The sequence below is a fragment of the Eubalaena glacialis genome, chromosome 15 (genome assembly GCF_028564815.1).
Source record: "Eubalaena glacialis isolate mEubGla1 chromosome 15, mEubGla1.1.hap2.+ XY, whole genome shotgun sequence".
Taxonomy (NCBI): Eukaryota; Metazoa; Chordata; class Mammalia; order Artiodactyla; family Balaenidae; genus Eubalaena; species Eubalaena glacialis.
In genome coordinates, this window is record NC_083730.1 from 1272501 (window position 1) to 1295517 (window position 23017).

At 47.6% G+C, this 23017-nt stretch overlaps 1 protein-coding gene across 8 annotated transcripts in view; it reads right to left on the reverse strand.

Moving 5' to 3' along the window:
• The window catches only part of ATP9B (ATPase phospholipid transporting 9B (putative)), a 222553-nt gene that overhangs the window by 91099 nt on the left and 108437 nt on the right, over positions 1 to 23017 (reverse strand). For all 8 annotated transcript variants that reach the window (XR_009697425.1, XR_009697424.1, XM_061170374.1 and 5 more), the window contains one exon: positions 21996 to 22072. Coding sequence is in view for 6 of the 8 variants with exons in the window: in XM_061170374.1 (XP_061026357.1) it covers positions 21996 to 22072 (77 nt within the window). In the remaining 2 variants the exon portion in view is untranslated. The remainder of the gene's footprint in view (positions 1 to 21995; positions 22073 to 23017) is intronic.

Here is a 23017-nt window from a genome sequence, read left to right on the forward strand (position 1 = left end):
TTCACTTCCAGGGAGCTAAGGTGTGTGGCCGAGCTTGCGGCTTCCGTCCCCTTGCCGCAGACGGGCCTCCTTGGCTGGCTGATGTGAACCAGAAATGATATTATTCCCACTCTCGTAATGAGATCTGTAGCTGTACTTCCCATTAACTACACAAACTTCCATTAGGTTTATGAAATGAAGACTGGTCAGATCTTGCTTATCAAAATGTTTTCCTTCACTATTTTTATTTAAAAGTGGTGAAACTTGCTCAACTGGCAGCCGTTACTATACTTTGGGAAAAGAAGAACAGATTAAACAAAGTGATTAAATGTTGTAACCAAAACAACGACCAAGGAAGTAAACACTCAGCTGAGAGTCTTTTGCCTGGTGAAGCAGTTAAAGGACAAAGCACCTCACCCTACCTACGTGCTCCGTGTCGAGCCTTCTGCTGGACGGGCGCTCTTCCTGTGCTACCGTAGGTTCTCCTGTGGACGCCTCTACTCAGCGCCAGCGGGGCAGTGGCAGTGAGCGTGGACCCGGAGGCTCCGCTGTTCTGGAAGCAGCCAGGGCGGGGGCCGGGGGAGGCGGCGGCCGCTCGTCTGCTCTCCCGTGTGGAAACGCCAGGCCATCAAGGACCCTCCTGGATCCCAGACCGTCAGAGGTGCAATCTGCATCCTAGGTGTCTTCCAATGCCTCTCGGAGCGACGGTAATTCACTGACGATTAGCTGCGCTCTCACAACAACGCTCTGAAGCAGACAGCAAGGCCGACACACACCCCTCTTAAAGGGTGATCATGGGACTTACAGGAAGAGAATTCTAAATGAAAAAGAGACTGCCTGAAGTAAGCTTTGGTCATCAGCTTTCTCCTAAACACGATACACTGCAGGTAAGCTAATTTTTCTTCAATTTCCTTTCAAAATAAGTAGGACATGATGGTAAGAAATGGCACCATAATGACTGGCATTCAAATGAATGAATTCTTCCGGGACTGCGTGAAGTGCCGTAACGCGGCAGGCTCGCGGCATCCTGCCGTCCTTCTGTCACCGCCACAACAGGCCCAGAGCCTCACCCTGGGCTGGCCTCACGGGAGGGGTCTGTGCGCACGGGCGGGTGTGGCAGCGTCGGCGTGAAGCACAGTGGTTTACTTTGGTTTGTCCTTAGATTCACCACCCCTGTCTCGGTGTCAGGACGCAGACCTAGCACGTAACTGTGGGGCAGTGGAGGGAGGGGGCCGCGGGTGGGCGTGCGCCACGGCCAGAGCCCCGTCTGGACCAGTCACCCTACATGACCATGAAGCTGCCCTGTGCGCCTTCCAGCTGGGCTTTCTGAAGCTCTTAAGAGGCGAAATAGCTCTGGGCACATCTGGGTCTCTGACCCTTTGTATTGATGACTCAGGACGGGCTCCATGGCCACCTTCCTGTCCTAGGCATGCAGCCGACACACAGTAATTGCTCATTTAAATGCCCACTGCTATCATTCTTCTTCTTACTGATGTGATAAAAATACATATCTTTCTCCTTTGATCTGATTTTCACCTTCACTTTTACTTCCCCCACTTACTTTCAAATCTAAGTGAAAATGCTGCTGTATAATACCCGACCTTGACACTGCAGATCTTCCCCCTTTTGAAGCCCAGGCAAGTACAGCGACAACGGTCTCCCGCGGGAGGGAGGCCGCCTCAGCTCCAGCCCCTCCGTCATTCCTCACTGGCCGCCATCCCCACACAGGAGGCAGAGGAGGGAAGCCAGTTTCAAATAAACCCTACCTGCCGCCCGCCCACAGCTCCCGAGGAGGGAAGTCCAGGGCCAGGACGGTCGGGGGCCTCCGTACACTGTGCCCACAGATGAGAGGCGGTTCCCGCCTCACCAATTCCGCGAGTAGAGAGGGGCTGGGGGACATCTGGACCACGCGGAGCAGCTTAGAAGCAACCAGCCCACCACTCCCACGATCTGGGCGTGTACGAGTGAGAATAAACATGGCGGGGCTGACCTGATTTTCAGATCCTCAGAGTCGCGCTGCACCCTGGCCTGGCACTAACCAGGAGTACAAGTGTGTGCATGGCCTCTTCCCCGTGCTGTAAGTACCCACAGTCCAACCCGCTCCCATAAAGACGGACGGACTCCCAGTGGCCTCGAGACAGCGGCATCTGACTAACCCAGGGAGGGGGTCACTGCGGATGAGACGCCAACTTTCTCATGAAAAACCCATCAGTCAGCCAGACAGGGTCGGTTCTTGAGATGACAGAGCTCAACACTGACTCAGCCTGTAACTAAAGTGCAAAGCATATATTTAATATTTTGAATGGGAAACCAACTTGGAAATAAAAAGCTTTGCTGCAATTGTATTTTTATATAGCAGCAAACAGAAAATAAAAAAATTTAAAAAAGATAATGAATGAAACAGCATCCAGAGAATCTAAATACGTAGAAATAAATCAAACAAAAGGTATACAAAAGCTCTACACAGAGAGAATCATAAAACGTTATTGAAAAAAATTAAAGAATACCTGTATAAACAAAGGATACAGAATATTCATTGATTAAAAAAACTCAGAATTTAAAAATTAATTCTCCTCAAAGATCTACAGAGATTAAATGCAATCCCAATCAAACTTGCTATAGTAATTACGGATGATTAGCACAAAAAGGGAATCGAGGACCAATCAGAGAGGAGGTCCAGATGCACACCCACCGCACGTGCACGTATGATTCACGCCGGAACCTGTGGTGGGAAAGGACGGACCTGCAACAGCTGGTTATGGGTCCACTGGAAATCTACATGGGGAAAAAATGGAAACTTCCCATCTTCATAACAAACACAGAACCCAATTCCAGACGTCTAGAGCTCTAACTGAGAAAGGTAAATAGTAAAACCTCTAGAAGATAAGAGAGTACCTTCGTGACCCAGGGTAGAAAAAGATTTCTTAAACCAAGGAAAGATTGATAAATTGCATTCCATTAGAACTGAGAATGGCTATTTGTCAAGACACACTGAAGAGAGTAAGGAGGCAACAGAGTGGGAGGACATAATACTCATATAACCAGCGACGTGCTCGTGCCGGGATATATAAAGAACTCCTACAAAATAATGAAAAAAGACTAACAATCCAATGGGAAAATGCACAAAAAACACACTGAAGTGATCCTCAAACCAAGATGCCCAGGCAGCCAGTCAATGTGCAGAGGAAATGCAACCTCGTTAGTCCTCAGGGAAACGGAAACTAAAAACACAATAAGACATTACTACATCTTCAATAGAGCGTTAAACACTTTAAAAAAAAAACGGACAACCCAAGTGCAGACAAGGTCATAGAGGAACTTGAATCCTCACACTGCAGGGAAGAGTGAACACGGGCGCCATCACTTCGGAGGACCGGGATTCCAAAAAATGAATGTAAACGTATCCGTGATCCAGCAACTCCACTCCTAGGCGCGTACGCAGCAGAAACGCACATGTTCTCACTGAGACACGGTGCACACAGACGCCCGGGCAGAGCGGCAAGGGACAGCGGAGGGCCCATCAGCTGCAGGATGGCTTCTCCGAGCAGCTATGGCTGGTCCTGTGGCGGGACGGTGCACGGACGTGCAAATGAACAGAACCCCGTGACATGCGACACACGGACAAAACCCCCGCGCGTATCACTGTACACAGGAGGCCAAACGCAGAAGAACGCACGTTGTACAGCCGCATTTTGTAATCTTCAGAAACAGACAAAAGTAGCCAGTCAAGTAGATACGGGGACAGTGCCCTTCTGGGAGAACAGGTGTGCAGAGAGGGAAGCTTCTGGAATGCTGGCACAGCGCTATTTCCTGACCACGTCAGGGGCTGGGGCGTGTGCTCGCTTTGTGTTGACTCAGCGAGTTGCATGTTTTTTAAAGTTGGTATACTTTTGTGTATTATGTTAAGTCAACCAAAATTAAAGAAAGAAAACCAAAAAAGTATAACAGAAATGAAGTATTATTCTTGTTCTTAAGCAAAACTCAAGTGCTGACCACAAGCTTCACAGCTGCACGGGAGCATAGCTTACGCTGCCTTGTGGCGTAAGTGTTAGTCAAATGACACCTGGAGGACTATCTCAGGTGCAAAACTGCATCTGATAACCTAAAAGCTGCTAAACAAAAAGCATTTCTGAAACCTCAGAAAATGAGTGGACAGCTGAGAAAATAACATATGCATTAATCTAAGATTATAATACAGAAATGTTGGTAGAAGTCAACTGAGGAAACCCTACCCATGGGCTCAGCCTGTGCTCCGTGACCACAAACTGAACACGGTCAGTGGACCACACAGACTGCAGGCAGAGCAGGCTCGGCGAGGCTGGCAGGAAGCCCACACTCCCAGCCCCGACCTTGACCAGTGACTGCAGGAGGAGGCCTGGCAGCACCCGCGGTTTCTGGGCACAGTGGGTCTGTGGAGGGGGCAGAGGTGAGGGGAATCCCACGCTCTAAACTGCTAACCTGCTTGGATGTGTTGACTCCTTTTCACTCTGGACTCCGAAGCCTCCGGCCAGTCCTCGCCACCCTCGGGTCATCAGGACCTTCCTTGCTTGTACTCCAGGCTGTGTCAACTCCTTTCCCACCACTGCCCCCTCCTGGCTCCCCGCCCCTCCTGCATGATGACGATGACACCAGCCAGGCCTCCCCCAATCCCATATGGTGGGAAGAGTCCCGCGCCTTTTCCAGGCCAACACCTCTATTTCTCTGGCTTCTTTCGGGTTCCCTTTTTGCCAGTGGTTTGCTGCAGTGGGTGGGAAGGCTCTACACCAGGCTTAGACTTTCGGGCATTCATCTGGCCTGGTGTCCTCTAGGCTCCCGGATCTGTGATTAGGTGTCTGTCATCAAGTCTAGAAAGCCCTCAGCCATGTTCACCCCTAATATTTCTTCCGCCCCTTCCCTCTCCTCCTGCTGGTGCCCCGTACAGATACGTTACACCTGCTGAGACCGTTACACGCTTCTTGGATGCTCTGTCCCATCTTCTGTTTCCCCCTTTTTGTTCTTCCTTGTTTTTGCTTCTCAGCCTGGGAAGTTTCTCCCGACGTGTCTTCCAGCTCACGGGTCCCTTCCTTGGCCCTGTCCAGGCTGCTGAGAGCTCGTCACGGGCACTCTTGGTTTCTGCTACGCTTGACTTTGATGTGCGTCTTCCTTGGAGTTTCCATGACCCCGACGACACTCCCCATGCCTGTCCGTGCATGCCGTCTACTGTTTCTACCAGAGCCCTTAGCATGTTACTCATAGTTCTTTCACGTTCCCCGTCTGGTAATTCCAAAAGCTGTGCCATACCTGAGTCTGGGCCTGATGCTTGTGTTTCTCCAGACCGTTTTCCCTACCCTTTGGTACACAGCTTGTAATGCCCGTCTGCAGCAGGACATGTAATGAGTGTGAGGTAGTAAGAAGAGAGGTAAACAAGCCTCAGTGGGGGGTTTTACATTAATCTGCGCAGGAGCTGGTGTGTCTGACGTCGCCGCAGCTGTGGGTGACAGAGGCTGCCAAGTCCGCCGGTGCCCCGTGTGTCCCCCTGCTGACTCTGGGCTTCTGAGACGCCGCTCCTCAGAGCCTCTCTCTGCTGGAGCCCCGCCGGCGCTGGGGTGCAAGGTGGGGAGGGGAGCCTCCTGCGGTCTCATGGGCCATCCAGGCCACCTTCACAGGTATTTCTCAACTCCCCAACCCACCGGTGAGCCGGGCAGACGAGGGGACTGGGCAGGAGAAGGGCCCTGCCCAGGTGGGACGGGGCGGGGATGGGCACCCCCACCCACAGGTAAGCCCCTGTGACAGAGGATATGCCCCTTCTCGGACCTCCACCCCGGCCCCCGACGAGTTCCTGCAGCCGGAGCCGCCCAGACCGCAGCCCCCAGGGCTTCTCACGTGCGCCCGTCGACACTCGCCCTCCAGCAGTGTGTCGAAGTGACCATTTGGTTTTCCTACTGGCTGGCGGCCCCAGAGGCTTGGGCTGCGGCCTGATGTGTCTGTCCGGGGACTTCCTGTGCGCTCAGCTCTTTGCCGCCGCAGGGCCGGGGCCGAGGCTGGCTGAGGCGGCGCTTTTCTCCCCCAGCTCCTCGAGAAGCGGAAGCAGGGCCGAGGGCCCGGGGATGGAGGGACGGCCGCTGCACCCCGAGCAGCGCCCTCCCCGCGGACACGAGCCACCCTGCACGTGGGCACCGCGTGTTACTGCACGTCGCCGTCCTCTGCACCGCCCCCCTCAGAACTCGGACAGCAAATCCCAAACCTGCGCCACTGCTTCTCCACCTGAGCCGCACGGCTCTGCCGGAGAAAGTCGCGCGGCCGCTGGAGACACTTCTCCCGGCCACCGCGTCTCCAGCCTCTGCTGGGCCCTCGGTACCGGGCCCGCCCGTGTCCCCGTCCTCTACCTGCTGGCCTCCGAGCCCCCTCTCTCCACGTTCCCCAGCTTGCCCCTGACCGACCGCATGGCCACCTGAGCCTCACCTCGCCTGCACCCGCCCACAGCGCCTCCTGCTTCTTGAAGGTCAGGCCCCTCAGCCAGCTCGGGGCCACCACGCCTCTTCGCTGAACACACCTGCTGCTTCCGCTGGGACTTTATTCCAGTGGCTCCGCCTCTCTGGAATCCTCGGCGCCTCCCTTGCTCCCGGCCCGGCCTTGACACCCGGCCGTGCCGTCTCCGCCCCGGGCCTCGGCACGTGCACTCACCTCGCCCACCTCCCAGCCCTCCTTGTTGCCCTGCATCTAGCTTCACCTGCGTCTCCTGAAAGTTCTGTTGCTCAGAGCTCGCCAAAGTGCTCCAGTCAGGCAGTTCCGGGACCGTTTTCCAGTCCAAATCGTACTGCTCTGCCGCACTGGACATCCGTGACCGTTTCGGGTCTCGAGACTTCTCTGCATTTCAGATCCGACTGCTGCCTCTGCCTGACGGCGGGCCCTGCTCTGCTGGCCCTGCCCCAGCTCTTCGAGGTGCAGAGAGCTCGCCCCGGGCCCGGCCTTCCTCACACGGTCTCCGTGGGTACAGTGTCCACCCCCTCGACTCCACCTGACCCTCTGGTCTCTATCTTGACCGGGAGATGCAGAATCGTACCTCACTGCAGCTAGGTTCTCTACCTGCAACGATAAAAGCACCTCAAAAGGTCAACATTTGGTACGTTTTAGGTAGTGGATATCATTTTTATAGGACATAGGCTTAGATGTGCAAAGTTTTTTATCTTCCTAAAATAAATTTCTTAACATTTATTCTAAGGGAATATAATCCGGTCACATTCTAGCTAACTCAGGAAGATTAGTAATTAGGATTCTGGATTTAAGTTAAATTGTATTCAGGCCTTTGCCAGTCCGTCTCCCCTCCCCGACATCTGACCTGTGGGACGGGATGATGGGCACTTAGTGGCCTCTGAGAGTAGGGAGACCCTCTCAGCCTCCCCTGCCCGCGCCCCGTGTGATGTCAGCTCTGGGAGCGTAGGTCCCTCACCACGCAGGTCACTTCCCTGGTCGTCACAGAAGGCTTCGCAGGCCCAGGCCCCTTCTCTGCAGTCTGCACCCTCCTCCTGGGGGCCCCGTCCTGCATGAGCCTGGAGCCCGGGACACTCAGGGCTCCGGCGGGGCCAAGCACTGGCCTCCGAGCCCACCCCGAGTCCGGGGAGCTGCCGAGCGAGGCAAGAAGCCCACACCACGTCCATCCTCCTTGCTTCTTGATTCCTTCGCTTTTCCAGAGCAGCCTGGGGCGGGGTGCCGACAGCGGGGGTCTGCATCGTCTCTGTCACTGTTCATGCTTTCGACTCTACCCTGTGCCCTTGGCCTCTTCAGCCTCCACAGCACCCAGCTCTTGCAAATCAAAGTCTCGGTTTTCAGGACCGTCGAATCTGTTTAGATCTACAGGCACATCTCATGTTTATTGCCCTTCACAGATACTGTGAGCTCTACAAGTTGAAGGTTGGTGGCAACCTTGTGCCCAGCAAGGCCATCGGTGCCATTTTTCCAACACCATTTGCTCTCTTCATGTCTCTGTCACATTTTGGAAATTCCTGCAATATTTCAAACCTTTTCATTATCATTAACGTTTGTTAGGGTGATCTGTGATAACTGATCTCTGACGTTACTACTGTGACTCGCTGAAGGCTCAGATGATGGTTGGCATTTCTTAGCAAGAAAGCATTTTCAATTAAGGCATGTACATTGTTTTTTTAGACCTAATGCTACTGCACACTTACTAGACTGCAGTGTAGTCTAACATAACTTTTACGTGCACCGGGAAACCCCAAAATTTGCGTGACTGGCTTTACTGCAGTGGTCTGGAACCAAGCCCACAGCATCTCTGAGGTACGCCTGGAGTTAGAAACTCAAAAGCTGAGCACCAGACTACTATATTTTTCCTTTACATTAATATTTTAAAATCCCCAGTTCTCTTGTGCCGCTAACTACATTTCTGAGCATGTCTGATGTGTCCGGCGACACGTCCTTGATCACAGGCTGCAGCGACTTCGACGTTCAACGGTCTGAAGTGGGTCTCGCAGGCCCAGCAGGTTTTCCGCCTCATCTTTTACACCAGCCCTCCACAGAGCTCTCAGAGCAACCGGACCGTGCACCTCCGCCGGGGCTCGTGGCCCTGGCCCCAGGATGCGGCTCAAGCATCAGAGGCATGGGAGACCCTCCAAGATCAACCCTCGACCGTTTCTTCAAGCCCAGCTCCTGCCACTCCCCCCGAAGTGCACACGCCAGCAAAGCTGAGCCGCTCTGGTCCAGGCCGCTGACCGGGGCCACCGTGTATCCTTCCTCGCAGGTCTGGCTCCCTTCGGGCCAGGCCTCCCTAACAAGCCAGGTTGTGAGGGCCAATTTTCAGTGCTCCCCAAACACCCTACCAACACAAGGACTATCAAGGTCAAGTTAGCTTTTAAATGATCTGTTCACGTGTCTGCCACATCAGCAGGCGACAACTCCTTGCGGGAGCGATGCTCACGCACCTGGGTCTTTACTGCACCACACGGAGCACCCACGCAGGTACGTGTTTGCTGAGTGGATGAGAGGCACCTCATCAGCATTGCAGGGCATTCAGGAGAGAAGGCACCCACTAAGTGGCCCGCAGAAAGTTTACACTCCATTTGTCAGTGTGAAACACAACTTACATGGTAAATTTACATCAAAAGAGGATAAACAGAAAGAAACAACTTTACGTTAACTAGTAACAGCAGCAACTAGCTGGACCAGCATACAACAACTAGAACTAACAGAGAAACTCAGGTCAGACAGTAGACAGAAGCGGGCTGGACCAGCAAGGGGAGGACCCTGCCTTCCTGGGGTGACAAAAGGATGGCCAAGCAACTCACATTTTAATCTGAAAAACTAACACTGTAGCATTAACAAAATAACAAGCTGAACGTTGTTGTACTTTTTGAACTACTTATAGTCATTTTAGGGGGAAAATAATTCAATGACCCTTTAGTCACTCTTAAATCTTACATACGAAATGTCTTTCCTGACGTTACTCCTACTTTATAGAGGAGATGTGGATCTTGAGCACCCTGCTTTGTCTTTAATGTACGAACTCAGCGTTAAAACAAAAGAGAATGTGCAATTACAACCTAGCATGTTACACATCCTTACAATGACTTAAAATGTGTACTGAATGAAACTGTGCAAATGACATGATACTTTAAAATGTCCAGAACCTATTTATTTTTATTTTATTTAATTAGGAACCATAACTTACCTTTAAAATTGTTATGATTCTTAATCCAGAAAGCCAAGATTTAAGAGCATATCTTGAGTGAGCACTGATTACTAATTCGAGACTGTAAGGACACTTCAGTCTGATTTCCTTCTTGAACCTAGAGCACATGCCTCAGTGACTGAGCTGACTGCTCACAGGGCGAAGGGCACGCACTCACCCTCTGAAACGAGGCTGCCGCAGTGGCATCACGTTCACCTCAAGTACGGGGCAAAGGCATCATCTTAGACTGAAATTAAACCACGGAAGGAGTCATTTTTCTTTATATTGTTTGGAATTAGAAACATTAAATTGATCTATTGTGAAAATTCTGTTCTCTATATTGTGTGTGTCAGACCATGTCTGTATCTTAAGGCTATGAAACAATTTTTGTAATTGTAATAAAAAAACAAATTATTGACTTTAAGAAAATTGTTGCTCGAATGACTAAATATTCATCCAAAACGAAACAAATCCTTCTCTGGATCGTATGGTACACAAGTTGCTCATCTCCACAGGTTAATGAACTGTATGTAGCGATGTTAAATCTGTCTTTTTTTCTGTCTTATTTTTACGCCTTCACTCTGTGCCCCTGGGGGGGGGTGTCCATACTGCAGTCACACGGCTGCACGTAACACAGCATCAGCTGTCAACATCACTGCAGTGAAGAAAAAGCTTTCTCTTTCACATCAGTATTAACAGCAAAGTGAACAGAAAGCTAGCTATGACTTCTAGCTAGAAGATGTAAGTCTGACTTCCAGGCCTAGCTTCCTAAATCTGTTCGTTCACTCTGAAGTCACTTAATTTGGAACATTAAAAAAAAACTATCCTTAATGCCAGCACAGCAAGTCCCACCTAAAGCAAGTCATTATTTATTAAGGGTTTACCATGTACAAAGTGTAGGGAAAGAGGCAGAAGACAAATGTCTCTATGAGAGATTCCCGCTTTCGATTACAATCTCTTTAAGACAGTGTTTATTCCTAATCTCCAAGCAACAGCAGAGCCAGCCGGCGGCCCACACCAAGTCAGGCTCACCCGCTGCCTCAGCAGCTGAGCCGGGAGGTCCGGTGTTTGCCGCCAGAGCGACAGCCCAGGCAGGGGACTAGCCTTGGCCCCTCTGTCGCACAAATGCGGCGCTGGGTGCGCAGAGCCCAGAGGGGCGCAGGCCGCGGGGAGGAGGGAGGAGACGGCTCTGAGGGACGGTGACCCCTGCGTGCTGTAACGGGAGAAGCACGGATCGTGATGGGTGCACGCGGGACGGCGGCGCCCTCCTCCGACTGCGGGAAACCAGTCAGCCAGGCTGAGGGAGGGTCCTGACGGAGGCGGCATCCCAGACAAGGCTCGGAGGGCCAGGGACCCGCCTGCCCGCACTCGGATCCCGCGGAGCGGAGGCCGGCCGCCAGGGAGGGTGCGCACGCGCAGTCGGCGCACAGCGGCCCGGAAGCCCCGCGGCCGGCGCCCCCCCCCGCCCCCCCGAGCGGGGGCGGCCGGAGCCAGGGCGGCGAGCCGGCGGCTCCAGATAAACGGCGCCGTTTTACATTTACCTCATCTCCTGCCGAAGAGACCACTACAAAAAAAGGGACTGGCAACCTGGCACTAATTGCATTTTCAAAGTTCCGGGAACAAACATGTTTGTGTGTCTGTATAAAGCACACAAAGACTGTGTGTGTTACAGGACTTAGAGAATTTTCAATCCAAGACGCTGCTTTGGGGAAGATCCCCGGCGTTCTCCTTACTTGCTGCAAGTAATAAATCCTTCCTTCTCACCCCCCCCCCAAAACCAGAATTTAAAATCCTTAAGAGTGTTAGGGTGCAACCGTTTAATAAATTCATAAACTTTTCATGTAAATAATTCCTCTTCTTTATCTGTTTTGAAAGCATAAAATTTTGTAAACTAAATCTGCTTCAAAAAATAAGAATAAGAATCAAAAAGCACTGTTTAGTTACAGTCTGTAACCGTGTTTCGTTTGCTTGCTCAGAAATCTAGAAGTTTCAAGGGAAGCAGAAGCGGCTCAGGTGGCCCAGGTGGTACCCATCTCCTCTGCTGCACCATCAGCATCTCATTACAGTCACCTATCTGGCCTTTCATTGTCAAAACAAATATTCCCAGCACTCCCTCCTCCTCCAGAAATGAAAAGTCACTCCACAAACCTTCACTACTGAGAGCCTTCAGCAGGACGGACACTGGTCTTCCGAGGCCTCGTTTTAGCACAAATTCTGATCAACCAAGCAAAACAGCTCACTCACTCCAGTCTCCTGAACGAACCCACCCTCATTAACTAACCTGACTTAAGACAGCTCACACAATACCTACCACTGCTAGCTAACAGGACGGAGCTGTTAGAAGAAGCACCGAACGGATTTCGAGCATCCCCGCCAGACCAGATTCCTTCCGTACCTCCCCTGCTTTCAGTGCTCTCCACAGGGCAGTGCCGAAAGCCTCGCAGGTACAGAGGCACAGCAGGAGGGGCACACCTGGAGGGCACACGGGGAGGGACACTGCCCCGTCTGCCCCATCCAGAGCTCTTCCAGAGATGTCACCACCACCCCACAATTTAAAAATATTAAACAGCAAATATTTCAACTAATATATTTTACTGAAGCCTTCTAATTAGAAGGCTCTGCTCACTGGTGGAGGGGACTAATTAACCTTCACTAATATGTTTTGGGCTCGTTTTCCTATTGTCTCTTGAAAATACACTGGCACACCAATTTACATTGTAATTAATTTATCCCATAGATAAATCAACATTTATTACATTGTGGTAATTTATCCCATAGAAGTTTTGTGTTCTGTGTTCAAATAACAGAGCTCAAAAAATTTCATTCTTACTTCAAGTCCTCAAAAAAATATTTGATTCTGATGGTATTAAGCAGTTTAAAAAGAACCCATACTGAGTGAATAGAGTAAGTCAGAGAAAGACAAATACCCTATGATATCGCTTATATGTGGCATCTAAAAAAAGGGTACAAATGAACTTATTTACAAAACAGAAATAGAGTCACAGATGTAGAAAACAAACTTATGGTTACCAGGGAGGAAAGTCGGGGGAGGGATAAGTTGGGAGATTGGGATTGACACACATACACACTACTATATATAAAATATAACTAATAAGGACCTACTGTATCGCACAAGGAACTCTACTCAATACTCTGTAATGGCCTATATGGGAAAAGAATCTAAAAGAGTGGATATATGTATATGTATAACTGGTTCACTTCGCTGTACAACTGAAACTAACACAACATTGTAAATCAACTATACTCCAATAAAAACTTAAAAAAATAAAAACAAAAAACAAGCCTTTCAGAAATGTTTGATATGGATAACTGTCCCTCAAAAAGAAATCTCATGCAGTTAACAGCTTATTATACTGGGAAAACTCAAACTCACATGATATATTTTAAAGTTTTGCAAAAGGTAATTATTAGCTGACAATGCTAATTACATAGGGGAAAAGAAAGCTATTTAATTTCATGTTGAATGTATCATATACATGTTTTAGTTAATGAGGTTTTAAAAAAGAAAGTTTGGTCCAGTTGCTACTCTAATTGTCAACAAATCAAATTTTAAAAAAAATTAGTATCCAGAATATATTTTCAGACGTATGAAAAGACAACTAAGTTGAAACCAGATGTGTTAAGATTTGTTTCTGAGGAATATACTTCTTTTTAAATTACTGCTTAGAAAAAGGTAACTATGGAGGGGAAAAACCAAGAACTACTCCTAAGAAAAGTAACGTGATCATTCAACACATGTGTCATCACCGTGCCGGAGGCTGAGACACCAACTGGTGCCATGACGACGAAAGGGTGCCAGTCCCGGGCCTGCCTTCGGAGAGGGCACCAGACCAGTGTCGCAGTGGCCGCAGGCGGTGGGCCGCGGGCTGGGGGCTCACAGCCCAAGGACCCAGCAGGCGGGCGGGGAAGGAGTGGCCTTGAACTCAGCCTCCCACGCCCCCACTGGTGTCCTCACCAGCAGCAGCCCCAAGAACAAGCACCCCACACGGCCTGCCTGGTGCAGTGACGTTGGTTTTCCCCTGACCAGCTTCCCTCTCAAGGAGGAACCACAGTGGGGGCCGAAGAGTCCTGCCCGTCCCAGGCCTTCCCAGGGCACAGCAAGAAAACGGAGCGACCTTCCCTTCCAGCTGACCTCTGGCTTGGCGTTTTCCCCAAGTCTGCTTCTGAACCCCGGCCATGCACACGACCTGTTGCTCTTCACGGTGACCATGAAGGGACTCGCTCTGCATAATAACCTAGGACATCGACACCACGCGTACCCACCACGGCCTGGTGGCTCGCAGCCCGCCTGGGAAGGCGACATTTACTGAGAGAATCTGAAAACAACAGGAAAATCTCATGATCCTCCTCTTCTGTCTTCGTTCACAGCATAATCATCCATCCACTCTAGTTCATACAGAAGTTCTGAAAGCTTCTCATTTTCAATCTCACTAGATATTTCAGACCATATTCTCACCCATTCAGAAAGGCTTTCATCAAAAATGCTTCCTGGGAGTAATAAATACTCAGTTTTGTGAGCATATATAAATTAAGGTGGAAACGTCATGAAAAGTAAGTCATCACAAGTTCCACTAATTTCTAACAGTTATTATGGCCTCAGGATAAGGAATCAAAGATTTCAAAAAACAAAGGCAAAATACTTATTTGTTTCTTGAATAAGTTATACTTCTCTGTTAAGAATTTGATTATAGGGAATTTAGCTGTACTGCTCAGAAAAGATGAAATACAATCAATTCTTATTTTATATACAAGTGATGAGTAAGCCCTTCTCATTCAGAAATTTATGTAAAACTAAGTCTTTTTAGTGATACAAAGTATTTACTTTAAATAACAAATATGCTGTGCTTCCTATTTAGAACACCTGCTTTACAATCAAATTCATATTTAAAAGGAATGAGGGACTGAATCCAAGTTTTCCGGTTGAGATATTTGCTATGTACTCTGATAGAGCATCATGTCCCAGAGGTTATCATTAGGACTGCTTCTCCATTCAGCATCTTGCCTCTTTATTGCTTTCCTGAAGTTATAAGTTTATTTATATTCACACTGCTGATGAAGAAACACAACTTTTAACACTTTTAATATCAAAGTGTACGGCTGAACAAGTGCAGTGAGGCGGCGTGTGTGCTGTCACAACCCCGAGAGCCACACTGGGCCTTGTCTACACGCCACTGAATGACTTTATTGGGGGCTTGTTTCCCTAGTTAATCTCTTCCTGGTGAGGCTTTGAAACACTATGATTTGTTAATATTAATAACAGTTATCAAAAAAGCATTCCGAAGTCTGTCTATCTATGTAGATTGACTGTAAGACCATATTCCACAACAGATAGCTCTTTTGTGAACCACATGATCCCATTTTTAAACAAGTATTTAAATCCAAGAATATTTTATTACTCAAGAAGGCAACTATTAAAAAAATTAAGGGGTGCTATGATGGTATGCAACCACAAGAAGAGAGAATAATACATCTTTCTACTGTAAAATTTTAATATAAATCAACACGACTTTTAAAATATTAATAAACTGCCCTTTTTAAAATAAAAGAGCTATTCTCTAAACAGCCTTGATATTTCAACTTGCAAAGTACACCATAGCTGATTCTATTTTGCTCTATTATCTGAAAATGCCTTTACAACCATTCAGATAACAAGAAGTGGCTCTAATTCACATAATGGCACGTATCACCTGTCTGTCTGTCAATGAGACATTTGAAAGCTTCTTTTTTATTAGAAACACAAATCAATATGCCCAAGGGATTACAATAACTGCTGGAAGCACTTTGTATTATCATTTCATCCTTGCTGTTCTTGCTCTGAGCAACTTATTATTATGAATGGCGTGAAAATGGCAACCTGTCACAATTGATTTTTCTTAACCTCCTGTAAGAATTTTTTCCCTCTTAAATGTAATCAAGTATCATCTTATTAAATATATCCGAAGCTAGGTTTTATAAAACAACACATTACTCAAGTTGTAGTCCTTATAAGTTAAACTTTCACCAAATATTACTGTAAAAGTAATGGCTGAGTAATAAAAACTTTTGATCTGTTCAAAGTTTTAAAATACAATTTTCAAACTTTGAGTAGACCTCAATCCCTGCTTTACATCTGCCTCAGTGAACACGATGAGGGACACATTCTAACCCTGAGAAGGAGCTTTAGGAATTTCTCAACACTTTAGAACTTTCTTCCACCTAACAACATTTTAGGATTTATTCCTAATCTCCATGTCTGGATAAAACATGCTACATTTTCTTTTTCATGCTACATTTTAGAAAGTATTCTAATAAGCTCCTGTAATAAGGGTAAAATTGTATATGCTGATTACATAAAATTAGCAAGTTGGATTTCCAGAACAAACTTCAAGCCATTCTAAAAGGATGAATTCAAGTGGGACGTCTGTCACAGTCACAGAATTCAGTTACAGTGTGATTAATTTTGCAGGATTCTCTGTGTATCTCCCACTGCGGTGTCCACCGAGGGGCCGGTAGCTTTCAGTCTCTAGTGTGTGTCAGAGCCCCCAGAGGTTCGGATTCGGGAAGTCTGAGGGGAGGGACTCTAGGGGGTCGAATCAGTGCCCTGGATGTGAAGCTGATGTCGCCAACCCAGGGCCGCTCAACTGGGCTGTGCAGGTCAGGAGCCACAGAGTAAGACAAGAGGCTGAGGCACAGCTACAGAAAGTGCCGGACTTGCTATTTTTTAAGAATGCACACTTGGGATAAAGTGGCATGACATCTGTAACCACAGAAAAAGATGAAACTAAGTAGGGAACTTGTGTTAAACCTGGTTCAGGGTATGTGAGTGATCATACTTTTCTCCTTACTTTTCTGTCTGAAGTTGTCTTTAAAAAAGCAGCTAGAGAACAGCAAGATGGACAAAATGATGACAAAAAGGAGAGTGGCCCAAAAAAGGCTTCAGACACCAGCCGAGTAGGTAAGTTTTAAGGTACATTTTATGAAGCCACCAGTGCGAACTGGTCAACGTATCTAACACCCATCTGCTCCACCCCAGGACGTTTTACAAGGTGCCCAGGCTGGTCCACAAGAAGACCCAGCCTCAACGGGGAAGTGACGCTCACGTTCCTAGGGCAGCAGAGGCGGCCATGGCAATGCCAGAGGGAGAAGGCTCTTCGGAACAGCCGCCACCAAAGATGCGAACTTGCGCGCGGGACAGGGGAAGGGGGCCCTGCGCGCGGGCGTGGGCACTCAGAGCGCTGTGAAGTCCAGGGGCATCACCTGCAGGGCCCCTGTGTCTCTGCACGCTGCCCGGGGGCATCTGTGGGCAGTTCCTCTGACCCTCCCACCCCACAACCTGAAACGTTAGACCAGCCGTTTCTTCACCTCTGCCTGGGGGCTCCTGAACGGCAGCCTGAGAAAGCCACATACTCGTTACCAGCTCCACGATAAATTTAAGATTCAGCTGGGTCCCTAACACTGCCCAATAACTTATGAGCCTGAATTGTTAGGCTATAATCTTTCTCAATGCTTTTAGGAACTGTCTCAAATTCTTACCATGTTCTGCATCAATTTCACTACATCAATTATTGTTATTATCACTAACTTTTTTTCCCTTAAATTAGCACTGCTTTAACTGTAGCGTTTTTCATCCTAGGAACTTACAGCAATTTACAAATTTGCATGATGCTCCTGTATACACGATAATGAAATATGGAGTAAGAGCCGGGGGGTGGGGGAGGAAGGGAGATACTGGCTGATTAACAGATGACTGTAAATCTTTTCTTTCTTTATTCTTATTTTTATTTATTTTTTGAAGTATAGTTGATTTACAATTTCGTGTTAGTTTTAGGTGTACAGCACAGTGATTCAGTTATATACATGTATCTATTCTTTTTCAGGTTCTTTTCCCTTATAGGTTATTACAAAATATTGAGTATAGCCCCCTGTGCGATACAGTAGGTCCTTGTTGCTTCTCTATTTTATACACAGTAGTGTACGTCTGTCAATCCCAAACTCCTTCTTTATCCCTCCCCTCCCCTCGTTCCCCTTGGTAACCGTAAGTTTTCTATGTCTGTGAGTGTAAATATCTTCTGCAAACTCAAAGAAGCCACGTCATATTTTCTATGGTAGCTGTTCTCCATATAACAGTATATAATTTTCCTTTTAAGTAGTTTTGTATTTATATATTTAAGTTACTATTAGATGCCTATGAAACTTATTCTTCCAAAGAATATTTTTCCTCTTTATAAACTAAGACCCTCTCTTCTTTTACTGGAAGCATCAATAGTTCTGTGATATTGATTTTCTCACCAGAAACAAAATCAATAAAATCCTTTCCCCAGGGTAGCATAAGTCAGTTCTTACCACCATGGCTTCTCTGGTGCTGTGGACCCTGCCTAAAAGCGTGTCCGGCCTTCCCTGCTCAGCCCTGGCCCGAGAGTCCTCCTTTAGTCTTCTACCTGCCCCTGCATCTGCCCTCCACCCGAGCTTTTCACTTCACCACGACTTCTATGTGCTTAGTCCGCGGACCCTTCAGTTCTTCACCCCCGGGGCCTCCGCCACACGGCCCGCTGCCGACTGCCGGCCACCCCACGAGTGCCGTCCTCTCAGCCTTCCTTCCTGGCTACCCTTCCCTGCTTCACCCTAGCTGCTGGCACTTCTAGGGCTCTACGAGGTTCCTCCTTGTTTTTTAACTCTCTGTGAAAGGCTGGAAACTCTCGCCCATAAGCACACTGCGGGCGGTCAGCAGTGCTTGTCATTAAACATCCCCAATTCTCCCTCCTCCACGGTTGGGGTACGACTGTACGTCCCTAATTCCTCCAACTTCGGTGAAGCCATTCAAGTGCTCTGGCCAAGGAAACACGCCCACACCGCCGACCAGCCGAGCGGGGAGGCGTGTGTAACCTGCCACGGCAGTTTCTTCTCATCCCCGCGGTCACCAAGGCGTGTTTCCAGGAGGGGCCCCCGAGGGACGGTGCCGAGCGGAGCGCCTGCCCACATCGCAGACGTGTACACGAGGAGAGAAGGAACCTCTGGCGTGCGCGCCCCTGTGCTTCCAGGGCCGTTTCACCTGACACTCTATCCCCACAGGCATTCCACGCACAGGGCAGCGCTCAGAGTGGAGGGTTAGGAACAGTGTGGCTTCCCCAAAGAAATCCAATGAAAGTCAGGCAAATGATTCAAAGCATTTTAAATGTTTGCTTTTTGTTTCCACTAGGCTTCTGTGAAATCCAGAAGTTTGCTGGTTTAGTAAGCTACAGAAGAACACTGAGATGTAGTCTGCAGATAATAACGTCTTACAAACAGTGAACATAATTTCTGTCTTCCCTCTCCGTTTAGGATTCAAACATCACGCCTTCTGTTCTTTCAGCATCTATCAATACTTGCCCTAGATGAATTACATCTGCTGCTTTTTGCCCACTGTAGCATGCCTGCAACCTTTTCCTGAATTTTATTCTTATAAATCCGGCATTTAACACTTAGAAAGATTTAATGACATAGGCGCACTGAGAGATTTTATTTCTCTCCTAAGATGATTCCTTGATGTACAAAAACGTTTTCAAGCTGGAGCTCTGCCACCCGCAGCGCCATTAGGGAGCGGCAGCCCCTGCAGGCGAGGCTGTCCCCTGAACCGCGGTCGCCCGGCTCTAAACCCAGCCGGCTCGTCTCCTCTGGGGGCCGCCAGGCAGACTCACGACACGAGGGACATAAAGCGCTCAGATCAGTGTCAGCGCCTGCCTGTGTGACAGCTCCCCTAGGGCTTTCACCCAGAAGGGGAGCGGCAAACGCTGATGGAGCCCCAGAAAGGTGCGGCCCCAGAAGGAGCACGTCTGCTCCCCACGCGAGGCTGTCAAGCGGCAGAGCGAGGATCCGAGCCCAGTCCTGCGAAACGCCAACGGAGCTCTTCCTGTGGTAAGAGGGAGCTTGCTCACGCCAAGGAAACAAATCGGGAAGGCGGAGGGCAGGCTGAGAGGACGAGAAGGAAGAGGAGTGGCGGAGAGGAGAGGGGGGAGGGCAGAGGAGAGGAGGGAGGGCAGAGCTGAGGGGGGAGGGCAGAGGAGGGGGGGAGGGCAGAGCTGAGGGGGGAGGGTAGAGCTGAGGGGGGAGGGCAGAGGAGAGGGGGAGGGCAGAGGAGAGGGGGAGGGCAGAGGAGGGGGGGAGGGCAGAGCTGAGGGGGGAGGGCAGAGCTGAGGGGGGAGGGCAGAGGAGAGGGGGGAGGGCAGAGGAGAGGGGGGAGGGCAGAGGAGAGGAGGGAGGGCAGAGCTGAGGGGGGAGGGCAGAGGAGAGGGGGGAGGGCAGAGCTGAGGGGGGAGGGCAGAGGAGAGGAGGGAGGGCAGAGGAGAGGGGGGAGGGCAGAGCTGAGGGGGGAGGGCAGAGGAGGGGGGGAGGGCAGAGGAGAGGGGGGAGGGCAGAGCTGAGGGGGGAGGGCAGAGGAGAGGGGGGAGGGCAGAGCTGAGGGCCTGAAAGGCGGGCAGCTCGGAACCCAGCTCCGGGCCTGGGAGCTACTCAGGGAGCGTGTCTTGACTGACGACGAGGGTTGGGTTGAAAAACTACGGCACTCATTCATATTTCACATTTCACTTTGTAGAAAGGAAACAGTGATGGTAGCATTTACTGAGTAGTAAGGCACAGAATTAAGCCGCTTGCCCAGAGTCAAAGAGCTGGTCAATGCAACACCCCGGCTCTAACCCAGGCTGGTCAACCTCCAGGGCCAGAGTTCTTCCCTGCGGTCAGAAACCTGGGAAAGGTCACCTAAATAACTCTGCATCAACACCCGAGGGAACAAGCACGAGAGCCAAAACCGAAGGTGCCCCGAGGAAAGAAGTGGCTGCGCGTAGACAGACGGTTGAGAAAGTGACAGGAAGTAAGCGGCACTGAAGGGTAAGGGGGAACAAGAAAAGAAGCTGGATTACAAAGTTTTCAGATTTTAAACTTAATATTTAAAATTAAATTTACCCTCAAATACCATCATAAATGTAAAAGTAAAATGATGAAGGAAAAACCCCCAGAAATCATATATGTGTTACTAGACGTCCAAGTTTTGCTTACTAAAGAAAACACCATACTTGCCAGAAAACACATATAACTATGTGTGTGATTCTAACTCTTGTCATTAGTAATTTATTTTTAAATAATTTAACTCTATTGTAGAATTACTGACTTGGGTATATTTGATTTACTCAAATTAAAGCCAAGTTTTATATATATATATATATATAAATCGACAGAGATTTTTTTCCATTATCAAAATCAGAATTTATACTAAAATAATAGTAGCACAACATTTTTCTTTGACTTCTGTAAACATGTCACCCACAGACATCTGGAGCCCTAACAGATACAGGAATATAACATGTCATCAAATGCAGCCCTGGGAGGCGGGTGGGGACGCCCCCCAGACAGGAGACACAGTCAGCTGCACTGCAGGCAGGTCCACGCATTCACAGCATCAGGGATGCTTTCCTGGTTTTTGAAGGGTTAACTATTTTTTAAAATAGTATTTAGCTGAAAAAATGAAACACATCTTGTCCTAAAAGATATCTTTTCAAAGAATTATTTCATTTCTATTGCTCTGTTATAAAATTTCCTGCAGAAGACCACCTTTCCTATGAATTACTCACAAAGCAAGGTGTGACTCTATGAGAGGATTTTTTTGTTCTACTTAGATACACACAAATTATATTTCAAAGAAAAGTGAGTAAAATGCACAGTTAGAAAGAGCTTCTCATTCAGTAGATATTAACACATATTATGACTTGATACAAAATGTGTTATTCAAATCATAACTACTGAGAATTCAAACTAACTTTTTGTTATGATTTAACTTACACACATGATGGCTGCATAAATAACAATTTTAGGACTATAATAGGAATATAATTAATTTAGGAATATAATCAAGCAGTCTAAAAACTAAAATCTGGTTTTCAATATGCTTCTTCTGAAATGGAAATAACTTAAATAAAACTGGTTTAACAATAAAACACTATCAAATTACATACCATAAAAACATTAATATAGATTCCTTTATTTTAAAAAAGAACCATCAACATAAAAATAGAGTGCAAATTATAAAATAAATAGATTGAGGAGAAATTAAAAGACCCAGAATTAACTGTTAAATTATGGGCAAATTATATAAACAACAATGAAAATTTAAGAGACATACAAAACTCTGATTAACCAAGAAAAAATAGTTTTGAAAATTCTTCTACACGAGCATGCTGTTATACAAACACAGAGAATTCATATCCCTGAATCACCAACATTTTGAAACACAGTTTCACAAACGAGCTACTCAGAACTACACATGCTCTCTCACTGAAAGGAGGAGGTGAGTTCAGTCAAGCAGTTGGTCCTCAAGCTAGCCTACCTTATTTTTTGGATTGGATGTGTTCATTACACTTCGAGTCTCTTTTCCAGTATAAATGACAACACCTATTACAGTACCTGCAAAACACAAAAGTGGTCCTTACAGAGAAACTTGAAGGATATGCACAGAAGTAACACTTCCTAATTAATCGTTCCAATGGAAAATATTATGACACCATTTGGTTTTATATAGATTTATCCAACAGCATATTTAATTTCAGTAGTTCAAGAAAATCTAATCTCAACTTTAAAAACAAACTTCGAAAAACTCAAATGATTTCTTAAGTGATACTAATTTACCTACACAAAACATTAGAAAATGTACTAATATTCTTTTCACTGGCAACAGAAAGCGTGACACTGTTCATTCATTAATGCCTATTAAAATGGTAACTCTAACACTGAAGCTACATTAAGAGAGCTTACATTCTAACTGATCAATTCATGTGATCCCAAACAAGGTGGTACTGGGGTGGGGGTGGGGGGCAGTTTCTCTGAACAAGAGTCTGAGAGCATCCTTCCACTGTAAAGATGCAGGACAACCAGGTACAAGAGCCTCTGCTCACATTTCAGGACACAGACAATGAAAACGGTAAGAGAAGTATTATAAAGACAATATTTGATTTTGAATTTATATGTTATGTCTCTTTTATTCCTGTCTCCTGAAAGTCTGGTTTTCTAATTGTACATGTCAAGAAGAAATGATAATTTTGCGGTCTATCAAACTTAAGATAAAAGAACAGTAAAATACCCCTAGAACGACCTATACATTCCAAAGGCTCAGATCAGAGGCATTCATCTCTGGAATGTCAAATTAAAAACCATGGAAGTCCGCCTCTAGAACTGCTGCTGTGCATAATTTATATTTCTGATTTTCACAAAATTTGAAGGTGAGAAACACAATTAAGGTGAGAAAGATGATATATCCATAATACTCACTGAAATCAACAACCACTGCAGAATTAACCCTAATAATTATGCAAAAACTCTTTGATGTCATATTAATGTAATGTGTGGAATTTA